The 13634-nt window shown below is 43.6% G+C and overlaps 1 protein-coding gene across 1 annotated transcript; it reads left to right on the top strand.

The window, feature by feature from the left end:
• The first annotated feature begins 2555 nt into the window (after window positions 1-2555).
• AGA (aspartylglucosaminidase) lies at window positions 2556-13085 on the top strand. The gene is made up of 9 exons (XM_042934225.1): window positions 2556-2738; window positions 4539-4692; window positions 5462-5574; window positions 6869-6981; window positions 8418-8532; window positions 9483-9558; window positions 10402-10509; window positions 11214-11347; window positions 12822-13085. The coding sequence occupies exons 1-9, from the start codon at window positions 2612-2614 to the stop codon at window positions 12920-12922; spliced, it is 1041 nt and encodes a 346-aa protein (XP_042790159.1). The 5' UTR covers window positions 2556-2611; the 3' UTR covers window positions 12923-13085.
• The last annotated feature ends 549 nt before the right edge of the window (window positions 13086-13634 follow it).

Below are 13634 nucleotides of genomic sequence, written 5' to 3'. Positions count from 1 at the left end.
CCTGCTGGGATCTGGGGGTGCTCGCTGGGTCCTGCTGGGATTGGCAGCATTTGCATTAGGAACTTTCAGACTTCATGTTTGTTTTTCCCACTCAGGTCTGACCTAGAAGCTGGATGGGTTCTGGCTTAAAAACCAGGATGGGTGCTCCTTAGAAACTGGGCCGGGTCCGACTCGGAAACCGGGCCAGGTGCTCCTGTGAAACCGGACCGGGTCTGAGTCGGAAACTGAGCCAGGTCCTAAACTGGCCGGAGTGCCCTGGGTCTGGCATAAGCTGGACCAGGTCCAGCGTGAGGTGAGGGTGAGTAAAATTTTAAGTCTCAACAAGCAGGTTAAACTTACCAAAACTAATCTTGAATTACAGTGGCGACAATGGAGAACTTTAAATCACTTTAGATAAACTTATCCATTTTAGGAAGTGCCCTAGAATAAAAGGGGTCTTGGTGAAACACTACCATAAGGCGGGAAGGAAAATTATTTTTCCTCCTCTACAGTTTCTGGGGACCAGGAGGAGACTTGTAGGACACCCCACTCCCTCTGCAGCCTACACACAGGATCCTGGGAAAACTGGCAGAAGCTGGCAAATGGCAAGAATTCTTACCAGGGTCACCTCTCCCAGATCTCCGTCTGGGGTGTCTGGTTCAGAGAGGAAGGTAAAAGTCCACTCTGTCCCTTCCTTTCCAAATTCAGATTGGCAGGCAAAAAACATTTGAAGAATTAGATCTTTGAATTGCGACACATGAATTTGCTTTTAGGTGCCCTCTGGCTGTCAATCCTTTCTCTCCCAGGGACAGCTGTTGCATTCTCCTTTGTCTCATTTTGTGTCTGGAGAACTTGGCTTGGCACCTGTCAGGATTGGGCGCCTAGAAATATGGCCACACAGAAATGCGGATTGCACTCCATTTGTGCCTGTGGTGCTGACTGCTGTCGGCCCTCAGGAAAATTGTCTTTATTTCTTCCGGTTATCTTTGAGAGTGGCTCTGCTCTTGGTAGGGTGGGAACTTTTAAACCTTCTCTGAGGATGCCTCTTATATGCAAAGGGTTGTTCCATACCTTCAGGGAGCATTTACTATTTGTCTCACCTGACGCCTGACAAGATATTCAAAAGGATGCTTTTTAAAGTCAGAAGGTGGCCAAATTGGAAATTGATAGAGTTTGATAAAAACTTTTTTAGGTGGGGCGCCTGGGTGGCTCAGTAGGTAAAGCATCCGACTCTGGGTCTTGGCTCAGGTCACCATCTCACGGTTAGGTTCCTGGGTGTGCACCCTGCTTTGGGCTCTGTGCTGAGCCCCTTCCTCTCTCTCAGCCCCTCCCCCGCTCATGCTTGCAAGTGCCTGCAAGCCTTCTCTTTCTCACAAAATAAATAAACTGAAAAAAAAAACAACAACTTTTTAAGGCCTTGTCCCCTAAGCTAAAATGAAGCTACGTACCCAAAGGGAAAGAAAAAACATTCTGAAGCCCTTGTAGAAGGATTTACTGAAACATTGCAAAGACACACAGCTCTAAAGCTAGAAGACAGGAATGCTTTGATTTCCATCTCAACCGAAAATATTCTCCCTGATATAAACATGCAAAGTGGCCGTAATAGATTTGAATGCGTGGGTCAGCCAAGTGACATCATTCGGGATGCAACCCAAGTCTTTGAGGAATTAAATACAGCTGTACCTGTCTTACAAATTAAGTCTTGACAAGAAATGCGGCTCCAGAAACAATTCAAAGGCCGCCTATCCCTTTTATCAATCCCCCAAGCCTCCCCTATTAAAAAGATGTAAGTAAAACTTTACCAATGAACTTTTCAACAATATATTTTATAGCGTAAAATAGCTTGAAAACTTAAAAAGCGTGAAAACTTAAAAATAGTTTTCAAAATCTTTACTATTTTCAGTTTCTCTTTTAACAATGGCAAGTCTCCATTCCACCTTTATTCAAACATGCATTTAGCACTTAAAGGTGTCAGGCACAAGGTGGAAGACACTAGAAACGGGAGCCCTTCTTGCCCTGAACCCCGGGGAGGGTGCACTTCGGTGAACCCTCGTGTCTCCGCTTCTTCCGGCTCAGCGACTTATCACGACAGCACATCCTGCAAAGAGCTGTGGTTCTCAGCAAGCGTGATTCACCCCTAGGCCATAGCCTCCGCAGATCTCTGAGGCCAGGGATCCTGGAGTACATTTTGAATTTGGAAATTTGTCGACTTCAGCTTTTAATGTAAATAATAAGGTTAAAGCCAATGAAAATGTTCCCAGGGTCACGCAACCGCGGGCTGCGTAAATTTCATACTGATTTCTCAACACAGGACTCAGTCTGCCTTTACCAACGGGGACGGCAATCATTCGGTCAACTCGAAGAAAACACAAACCCCGGAGCACCTGAAGGGTCCCCGAGCACCGAGCCACAGCGCCCCCAGGCCAGGAACCTCCGGGGGTGCCGCGGCTTCGGCGGCTTCGGCGGTCCCGCGGCGGCCAATCTCGCGAGACCAGAGGGAGCCCTGACCGCGCCCCCGAGGGAGCCGCGGAGCCCGGCGGCGGGAGGCGGGGCGCGGCCGATCACGAGTTCCGCGAGCGCGGCCCCGCGGGCTCGGCGGCTGCCCCGGCCTCTCTCCGCCGGGCGCGCGGCCATGGCGCGGAAGTGGAGCCTTCCTCTGCTTTTAGTGCCGCTCCTGCTCGTTCCAGGCCTCGCGCGCAGCTCCAGCCCTCTGCCCCTGGTCCTCAACACTTGGCCCTTTAGGAACGCGACCGAAGCAGGTGCGCGGCGGCGGCCGGGGACGGGGGCTGCGGCCGGCGGGCTGACCCCTGGGCGGGGACCGGAGCCTCACCGCTGCGCCTCTTGCACTGGACCCTTACGGAGTCCTCCCTGCCGCGGCCGCTTTTTACGTCCTCACTTCGCATTCCGCCTCTGTTCAGCCCCGCGCCCCCATGCTTTCCACCCTGCTGCTGCCTGACCCGCAGCAGTTAGGGCCTTTCTGCTGGGACTCCTCCACGGGCGCCTACGCGGTCTTGCCTGACATCCATACTGCTGTCACGGGGAGGGGGGGCTGTCTCTTGTCTACTGTTCTACTTCACCTTTCTAGCCCCTCGGATCTCCCCAATACCATGAGCTCAAGTGCAGCTTTGCAAACGGCTATTAATTTCCCATACAGACCCTTTTTACATTTACTTTGTTGTTCTGTGCTGACGTTCTGTGTTTGCCACCTGCCGTAGAGTTTCAATCCTGGTTGGCCATTAAAATCATCTGTGGAACTTCCCGTGCCTGAGCCCTGCCTCCTGAGATTTTGATTTAACTGCTGGCAACAAGACATTTGTTTTGTTTCCTTTAAAGCTTTCTAAGTGATTTTGATTTGCAGCTAAGATGGAGAACCACTAAGCTATCACCTCTTTCGCGATTTATTGCTCTTAATGCCCAGTCTGCGTGAGGTGCCTATCTACTGTGCTTTCATTCAATCCTGTCCATGCCATGAACTTGTCATTTATTCATTGGATTGCATATGTTTGCCTCATTCATTCCAAGACCTACTACCCCAAGAGTAATTTCCGACTCCTTCCCCCCCTCCCCCCGTCTGAGGCTGCTGGTACAACTCACTGGGGCAGAAGTGGCTCCAGAGCTTGGCGGACATAAGTTTGGGTGTTAGAGGCAGTGCATCTGATTCAGAAAAGGCGGAAACAGGCTGCGAGAAAGAAATTCCCGGCCTTGAAGCCATGATGAGAGAAAAAGTGCAGTGGCCAGCGCAGGGGACATATAAAGGTTCTGTGTAGTGAAAGGGGGAACTTCTTGAAAGACACTTTCAATTCTGTAGGTCCAGGGGTTAATACTTAAAAATGACCCATAGTAGCGCCTTCCCTTCAAAGAGTTCTGTTTTTATTAGTAAGACATTGACCACCAAAGATCTCCCCCACCCCTTGCCAAGGTTCCGGGCTCCAGAGAACAAAGCAGTGCCCAAATGGCTTTTGAATCCTGTTCCAGTTGTGTGACCTTGAACAAGTTCCTTAACCTGTCTGGGTCTGTTTGCTCCGACTTAAAATGAGGAGACTAATTGTACAGTACTTACCTGAAAAGCTATTGTGCAGATTAAATGGATTAAACGCTGTGAAGCCCACATTGTAATTATTTGCTGTTAGGAAGTGGTTATTGAGACTTGCCATGATTGATGTTACCTTAATAAAAGTCCTCGTTGTGTATATTTTTAATAATCTAATGATACAGAAGAAATTTATAAGCCCGTGGTTTAATGAACTTTCAATTTAACTGCCTTTTAGTGGCTTCAATTATAAAATTGAAGGAGAGAAGACATTTCTTACACAGCATAGAAATATTAGTAGGTAAAAAACAAAAAACCCTCACTTTACATCAATAGTGTTTAAATTCTTCACAGTAAATAGTTGCATTATACAATTTGTATCACTCATTTAATAAAGTAAAATTCTGTTTAAGGGTAAACATGAAAATATTTTTTTAGATGAGTGCTCAAAACATTTCTGGTTTGTTGCATTTGGCATTGGAAAAAAAAATCAATATATAAACCAGCACTCCTGGGATTTGATTAACAGCGTGGAGGACGTTAGCATCTGGAGGCTCTCCCTTGGATGCAGTTGAGCAGGGCTGTGCTGTGTGTGAGAGGGAACAGTGTGACGGTACCGTGGGCTTTGGAGGGAGTCCTGATGAACTTGGAGAGACCACACTGGATGCCATGATCATGGACGGGTAAGAAATCTTCACCCCATGTTGAGTCACACTGATCAGTCTTCTACGGATCTACTTGCTTTTATTGAGAGCAAGACGGACGAATATGTAAGTTTCATCAGGTCAGAACCCCTAGCTTATGGTACCCAGCCTTTCCAAACACAAGTTAAGAGAAAGTCATTAGAATAATAGAAATTTCACATGGATGCAGTAGTCTCCTTAGAACACATAGAATCCCACACTACAGAAACACGTCTCTGACGTGGTAAACAATAACTTAACTGACTTCTATGTACGGTGTGGTTTGCATGACCTGAAGCCTTAAAACTCTTTAGAAGCCGTGTTTAAAAATCAGGGGTGGGGGGCGCACCTGAGCGGCTCAGTCAGTTGAGTGTCTCACTTTGGCTCAGGTCATAATCTCGCAGTTTGTGAGGTCAAGCCCCACATGGGGCTTGGGGCTGTCAGTGCAGATCCCCCTTTGGATCCTCTGTCCCCCTCGCTCTCTGCCCCTCCCCCGCTTCCACTATCTCAAAAGTAACAACAACAAAAAAGCTACGAGGAACTTTGAATTGTGGTGCTGTTGGAGTACGCTGTAGGTTGATTTGCTATTTGTTCCTTAATTTATCTGATCATGGGAATTTGTATGCACTTCATGGATGTGGTATCATCTTTACGTTAAGACAGTGGAGTTTATCCTACAAAGCTATTGCTTGGAGTAAATCAATGTAGTTTTTATCTGTGAACCTGAGAAAGTACCTTAATAAATCTTACTGTGCTTCTTTTCTTGCAGCACTACAATGAACGTAGGAGCAGTGGGAGGTCTCAGACGAATTAAAAACGCTATTGGTGTGGCACGGAAAGTTCTGGAACATACAGCACACACGCTTTTAGTGGGAGAGTCAGGTATATTTTAGCTACACTGGAACTTTATCTAGTCCTTTGTCTATATTCCTCACTGTGAAAATATAAAATAGTAGATAAAAGCCAACGCAAGGTCAAATTCTAGCTGTTTTGCTTAACATCTATTTACCATCAGATAAGTTACTTCTAAATTCACGCTTTTTTCATCTGTAAAATAGGGTTTTAAAAATGAGTTCATTATCTATGGGGAGATAATTGCTGGATGGAAATATGAGTCAACATCATTTCTCCTCCTGAACTAGTTGCACAGAGCGCAGAGCATTCTTAACATCAAAAGATGAGCACCAGCCTATTTTTGTCCCTTGCTTGAACGTCTTCCACGTTATATGCCAAAAATCATACCATGATCTATAATCAAATATACTTTAAAAAATTTTTTTAAACATTTTTTTAAGTTTATTTTTTTTATTTTGATGAGATATAGAGAGCAAGTAGGGGAGGGGTAGAGAGAAAGGGAGACAGAATCCAAAGAAGGTTCCACGCTGTCAGCACAGAGCCCCATGTGGGGCTCAAACTCATGCACTGTGAGATCATGACTTGAGCTGAAATCAAGAGTCAGATGCTTAACCAACTGAGCCACCCAGGCACCCCCAAAATACTTTTTTAATATATTTTTTTAGTGTTTATTTTTGAGGGGGGGAGGGAGGGGCAGAGAGAGAGGGAGACACAGAATCCAAAGCAGGCTCCAGCCCTGAGCTGTCAGCACAGAGCTGGACATGGGGCTCGAACTCATGGACTGTGAGATCATGACCTGAGCCAAAGTCGGATGCTTAACTGACTGAACCACCCAGGTGCCCCCCAAAATACGGTTTTTAATGTTGTATTAGCTAATAACTCCAGTAGGTGCCTTTCAATTGTGCCGAAATCCAGAATTAAAAACTGCCTGACAAACAAAAAGGTCTGTTTGTTACTCATGCATAGAATCCAGTTGGCCCCTTGTGTGGGGTCTCAACACTGGGTATGGCGCCCTAGTTAGAACAGTAAGATTCTGTGTCGGTGAGCGGGGTGCTTTCCCTTTTGTGATGTACAGGAAGAGGGATTGTGAAGGGGGTGGAACAGAGAACTGTCACCATACGCACCCCAGGGTGTCAAGAACATCAGTTGAAACTGCCTTAACACCGTTCCCATCTAAATATTGCTCTGAAAGTCTTTGCGCGACCCAGGATGGTATACCCCACTTAAGAGACCGCTAACCGAGAACACTCCATGTACATGTGTTTTCTTTAGAAAACCGTGCTTAACTAATGTACATTTTCCTTCTCTTCCTAATCTCCAGCCACCAAGTTTGCTGAGAGTATGGGCTTTATCAGTGAGGATTTATCTACCAATACTTCCAGAGCCCTTCATTCAGATTGGCTTGCTGGGAATTGCCAGCCAAATTACTGGAGGGTATGTAGACATAATTCTTACAAGCAGATCATTAGAAAATACTCAGTGACATCCTGTCTGTCCTCTGTTGCCTAAGGTGCTGGTTATCACCCTGGCTGCACTTTAGAAACAATGACTGAAGGTGACTCTCTGGGCATGGATGTTCATGAACGTTCCTTAGCTGCTTCTCATGCACATCTCTGGTGGAAAACTCCTGGTTCCTCGCAGTAGCTTTCAAACTGACGGATGTGCCGCAGGAAGAGGGGGCGTCCTCAGTCAGACCTGCTCTGCTTGTATTTCCTTGTGACAGAAGGTTCCAAGTCTAAAAAAAAATCAAAGTTTGGAAATCATTCATCTAGAATATGTCTTACATTTTGTCTCTGTGGAGTATACCCCTTATCTTACCCTTATTTGACTGCATCTATACTATTTGGTGTCTAGTGTGTTACTGCTGGGATAATTTATCCTTAAACCACTGGGACTTTGAGCATAAATCAGGTTTTCTTTGCCATCCAGAACCCTTCTGTGGCCTGCCTTGGTCTCATCTGTTTCTTCCTCCAAATCCTAATTACGTTTGAGTAACTAAGGAGTCTCTGGGCTTAGTTAGCATCTAAAAGTGGCAAATGGATAAAACCAGGTCAGGGGAGGCACTAAGTGTGCTAATGAGTAAGACATAGGTAGTAGGTTTCTTGATCAAATACTAATCCACATATACAACCTAAATTAATGGATTTGGATTATTTTCTTGTGTCTTTGTGATCCACAGAGGAATCAACAAGTACAACTTAGAATATGTTCACACAAACCTAGCTTTGAAATAAAGAAGGGTTTTGGTTTTTTTTTTAATTTAAAGTTAATTTATTTATTTGAGAGAGAGAAAGAGAGAGAGAATCCTAAGCAAGCTCCACACTATCAGCATGGAGCTGGATGCAGGGCTTGATCTCACGACCAGGAGATCGTGACCTAAGCTGGAATCAAGAGTCAGATGCTTAACCGTCTGAGCTGCCAGGAGCCCCAGAAATAAAGAAGTTTTTTAAAATAGATTTCCCTTTAAATCTCAGAATTCTTCACTGGCCAGGGAACAAATTCTGAAATTTAAAGGTAGGGCTGTGTACCTGATTCCTTTGAGGATTAAGATCTAACAAAAAAAAAAATCTTCATTTGTATCTGCCACTGTGCTGAGAACTTTAGCCATAGAAGGAGAAAAATCAGGGATCGTTTCCAGACATAGATGTCTATTATTCTACATTATGTAATTCTGAGATAAGACTAGGTATTCAATAGAATTATATCTATCTGTTCACATAAGACTCAGCTAATCTTTGGTTTTTAATTCATAGCTTTCTGTTACCAGACACCCTTTTGGTTTCTTGCTCATGTTTAGTCATTGTATGGAACTGCTTGCCAATTTCTAAAATGAACTTTCCTAAAAAATAAAACTTAAATCTTGTTTGCAGAATGTTGTGCCAGATCCTTCAAAATACTGTGGACCTTACAAACCACCTAGTATCTTAAAGCAAGATGGTCCTACCTATAAAGAAACAGGAGATAATTACAGTCATGATACAATTGGTAATTTGCCTTTTATATAACTTTTAGGGTTAAAGTTCAGCCTTTTTTTTTTTTCTTTAGTTTTACTTTAGAGAGAGAGACCATGTGAGCCGGGGAGGAGGCAGAGGGATAGAGATAAAGAATTTTAAGCAGGCCCCACACTCAGCTCAGAGCCCAATGCAGGTCTCAATCCCATGACCCTGGGCTCATGACCTGAGCTGAAATCAAGAGTTGGAGGCTTAACTGACTGAGCCCCTAAGGTGCCCCAAAGTTTGGCCATTTTTAATTGCCTTCCTGTAGTTCTTAACTTCTTTATCCCTATTTACAGTGCCAGATGGTGATTTTAACTGTTTTAACTGCTAAATAAGCATGCACACACATTCTTTTCATCACATCTATTTACATTTTGGTAAATTACTTTATACAGGGCTCCTAACATCTAGTGATTATCCACTTGTAGATTTTTAAATCTTTATTTGATATTTAGTTGGGTTTTTTGTAGTTTTTATTTATTCATTTACTTAAGTAATCTCTTTACCCAACATGGGGCTCGAAATCAGGACCTTTGGATCAAGAGTCACATGTTCTTCTGACTGAGCCAGTCAGGTGCCCCTATTTGATGTGTAGTTAGTTCTTTAATAATTTTATGTTGTTTGCCATATCTGAGCTATAATGTTGAAAATTTCCCTTATTCTATATCAGTGATTTTTTTTTTGGAATTACCTTTGAAAGGTAACTGAGTAACTTGAAGAGTAAGGATATGGAAAGTCTGCCAAATGATGCTGACACTGGGTTCTGAAACAGTACAAATGACACAGCCAGTATAAGTTTCAGTATTCCTGAGCTTCCTATTTTCTTCTACCTGAAATTAATGAATGAGGATATTTATATTACCAACAGCTCAATTATTTCTTTATACTTGAGGTAAACCTCAGAGTTGATACAATGATTTTTTTTTTTTTAACTTCTAGGCATGGTTGTAGTCCATAAGATGGGGCGTACTGCTGCTGGTACATCTACAAATGGTATAAAATTCAAAATACATGGGTTAGTGTTTCGAAAAGAACAGATCTCGCAAATATGTATTGAGTGTAAACCAATATGTGCAAGGTGCTAACGGGAGATGCAAAACATAAAGCACAACCCTACCCTCACAGCTGAGATAAGTAAATGTGAATGAAAATAAATTAGTACGTGCTAAGTGCCACAGGAGTGGGCGTCACAGTTAGTGCTAGGAGCTCAGGGATGGAAGTGGTGCCTGAGTAAGCAGGGCAGGCAGTTGGGGAGACCAGCAGAGAGATCCTGGGGGCTGAGCCTGAGCCTCAGGAGGGGAAGGGAGCTTGAGTAGTACACGCTGGAGTTCAGGGCTCCCCCTGGAGGGGAGAGAAATAGCATGAATGTCGGGTACCTGGGAGGAGGACCCGAGCCCGATTTCAGAGAGTCCTGAGTCACTTTAAAGATTTCTGGATTTTGTTTTAAAATAGCAGAAAAACACTGAAGGTTTATTACAAGGAAAAACCTTGGTAAAATTTTGGCACGTCAGATAGAAAGCAGGAGTAGATTATAGACGAGGAAAACCACTTTGAACCTATTGAGATAATCCAGAAATCTGATGATAAAGGATAGTAATAATTGAACAGTCACTGTAAATCTGTGCCATCCTCATATATAACCAACTGGTATCCAATTCTTACATAATTAGGTTTATGGAAACCTTAGCTGAAAAACTAATGAAAATCTTTGATCTGTGTGTTCTGATGAAGAATTTACTTAAAACGATCCTGAGTGGCGAATTAGAAACATCCCCTATTGTGGAAACCTCTCATAAAACAGTGTGTGCATGCACGCTCGGTCTCCTGTCCTAAATCACTGTGCTGTGCCCTCACACAGTCGAGTCGGAGATTCACCGATACCTGGAGCTGGTGCCTATGCCGATGATACCGCAGGAGCAGCCGCGGCCACTGGGGATGGGGACATCCTGATGCGCTTTCTACCAAGGTGTGAGTCCTCACATCTCTGACCCTTGGAGATCCTTAGGGGAGATGTTGTCTGTCAAGACAGAAAGTAATGGTTTGTGCCACGCAGTCTGATTTTGTGGGTACCAGCCCTCCTTAGAAATCCTACCTCCACACTCTCCACCTATCATTTTTGATGATAATTTAAATTAAGTAATCATTGTCCTTTGAAATAGAATATTTCTTGCTTTACTTCACAGATGAGAACACTTATGATGCATTTAAATAATTTATGCAAGGCCACTGAGTAAAGGAAGGGTGATAATTGGCGATAAAAGCGGGGAAGTCAGTCACGGTGTGCAATTAATTACTGAAAGATGATCATTACGACTAGATGCTTTGCACATGCCCAGTATTTCCCCCACTGATTGTAGCCCCATTTCCTGTTTAAATAGAACCTCTTTTTTTTTTTATCACTTCTGGCTGTTGTTACTGGGTAGCAGTTACTCAGCCAGAGCCAAAGATAATAGTCCTCATCTGAAATTGAGGGACAGATTAGCTGAAAAGACAGACATGGGGTCAAGGTTTACTTCCTTTCGTGTTGATGCTTTCACAGGTGCTACCAACTTCTCTTTATGTATTTCATCACACATGTGACAGCTCGGATGGTTTTAGGTGTCTTAACTTCACGCTAACACCCTTGGACTTTGTTCTGTGATGCTTAAGTTTCGCCTCTGTTTAAACCAGCTACCAGGCTGTAGAGTATATGAGAGGAGGAGAAGATCCGACCGTAGCTTGCCGGAAAGTGATTTCAAGAATTCAGAAGTATTTTCCAAACTTCTTTGGGGCTGTGATATGTGCCAACGTGACCGGAAGTTATGGTAAGTTTTATGTGGAATTCGTATTTGTGTGAACTTGTAAATGTTGTTGCAAACATACGCTAAAAAATACTCTGGTGGATTTTTGCTGCAATACAATGGAAACAGGGACCGTATCGGGCAGGCACCAGGTAAATGTTAATTGTTGATCCGTCAAGACCCCCAGAGTCCTTAAATATACCTAAACCCCCCCCCTTTGGTTGACTGCTAGTGGTTATGACCTACTCTTTGGCTCTTAATTCTTATCTTTGACATTGGTCCTACATCAGGTTTAGCTTCAGCTCCAGTACATGCTGAGATGGGCCGACTCTAGTCAGATGCTTTTATTAATTCGAGGTCGATAGGGACAAATTATCTTCCCTGCTTATTTTCCATTCATTATATTAATGTCTCAGTCATTTAGACCTTCTTGGGGCTCCAAGGTACAAAATGTATTACTAATTAGTAAACCAAAGAAGTTGGCAGAATTATTTTTGCACGGCATTTGAGGCATGTCCTTTGCTTCATTTACTTTCTATATGAGCCTATCACCGTTTCAAAGTGTTTCAAGATCAACCACTGCTGCTTCTCATTAGTGCATTTTCAGATGGGGAAGAGATACAGCTTACTGATCAATATAACTTATTAGGTTAGACTGCTTATTATTGTTCTTTGATCTTTTCCTTCCCACAGTTCTGTATTTGAAAAACTTGTTTGAGGAATTCCTTATTCTTTTTTAAGTACTGAGATACCAAAGTCAATAGACGTTATGGGCGGGCGGGGGAGAAGGCTTTACATTTAAAGTAAGTCGGTTTGATTGATTCGGTGTTAAGAAAGAAACCGTAGAAGGCTCAGAGTTGGATTTAACAAGATGTAAAAATGACAATTATATAATGGGAGATGAATTTAAAATTGACTCGTTCCTTAAATTATTGGCATTAGAAGAGGCCCCTGCAAGGTGTTTGCGGAAGGGGGGGGGGGGGTGACGGGGAAGAAGCCCCCTATTGCCATAGGGGTGTGTGGCTGGTAGGGCAGCAGGGAACCGCGTCAGTGAGGCTAACTGGATTAGACACAGAGTGTCTTAACAAAGAGCTCGTCTGGCTTTGCGTGGGAGTAGAAAAGTAGGAAAGAACAGGGAGAAAGGGGAGGGGAGGATTAGGAATGGATCATGGTCACGTCCTGGTGGCTAGGGAAATAAAATGTGAAGCCCTTGCCGAAAAAAATTATTTTTTGCCAAGAAAAGGATATGAAAACAAAGTAGTGGTAGCAATGACCGCGTGCGTGCCTAGAGTCCCAGATCAGCCTGTATTCTGAGGTTCAAAGAGATGGCTTTCTCTCACGGACCGCCAGCTAGTCCGTGCACAAAGCATGCTTCTGCGTGGCTCTGTTCGCGTTGGGTTCGCCATCGCCAGCAGCAAGGCGAGGAAGCTATGCGTGTATTGACCGTACTCACGTGCGTTCTGTTTACCCGGATAACTTTCTCTCTTCTTGGCCCCAGGTGCCGCTTGCGGTAAACTTGCAACATTTACTCAGTTTAGTTTCATGGTTTATAATTCTCTAAAAAATCAGCCGAGTGAAGAAAAAGTAGACTGCATCTAATCCTTCTCGTCTGTCAACATCTCTGTTTAAAGAAGAAACAAAGGCTGAAGAGGTCACGCACCGTCCTCCTCTCACGTGCCTCGTGTATCCTACCTTCTGTGTGTAAGAGAAGCACAAAAATAAACGTGCGCTGAATTAGCACTTGCGGTTTCTACATCGGAAACGTTTTTGATGATCTTTTTATCTAAGCTTTGTATATGCCCTGAACATGAATGTGTGTGTGTGTGTGTGTATTTTCTGTATGTTTAAATTTTAAGTGATACTTGGATCTCTGCTAGTGTTTCAAGACATTGCAACTTTGGGGATTAATTTCCATAGTGACATATTGAGGCCAAAAGGACTAATGGGTGTTTGGACACTTACAGTAATTAGCATACCCAAGTTTTTAGACTCTAAGAACAACCTAACAATGAATCACAGCATGATTAGTCCGGATTCACTTTCATTACCTTACAGTGATGGGTCTCTTATCACTGATTATCAGTTTTACATAATGCTCCCTACTGACTGGAAGAGGAAACAATGCTGTTAATAATAAAGTTGATTTTTGCATGTATTCGAAAATGTTGGGCAGTCTTCTGATGAGCAATTGTGTTAATTTTTTTTCTTTTTCTTTTCCTTTCCCCCCTCTGATGGAGTTCTTGGCGTGAGAAGTTTTTTCTCCAGAAAAATCTCTGATCTTTTAGCTACTGATATCTAGTATGATAATTTG

The sequence above is a fragment of the Panthera leo genome, chromosome B1 (assembly GCF_018350215.1).
Source record: "Panthera leo isolate Ple1 chromosome B1, P.leo_Ple1_pat1.1, whole genome shotgun sequence".
Taxonomy (NCBI): Eukaryota; Metazoa; Chordata; class Mammalia; order Carnivora; family Felidae; genus Panthera; species Panthera leo.
This window is presented reverse-complemented; position numbering and strand designations above follow the sequence as displayed.

Coding starts and splice junctions, on each gene's coding strand:
- AGA (XM_042934225.1), top strand. CDS start 2,612: ATGGCGCGGAAGTGGAGCCTTCCTCTGCTTTTAGTGCCGCTCCTGCTC. Junction 4,693..5,461: donor GATGCCATGATCATGGACGG/GTAAGAAATCTT, acceptor CTTTTCTTGCAG/CACTACAATGAACGTAGGAG. Junction 10,510..11,213: donor CTGATGCGCTTTCTACCAAG/GTGTGAGTCCTC, acceptor TGTTTAAACCAG/CTACCAGGCTGTAGAGTATA.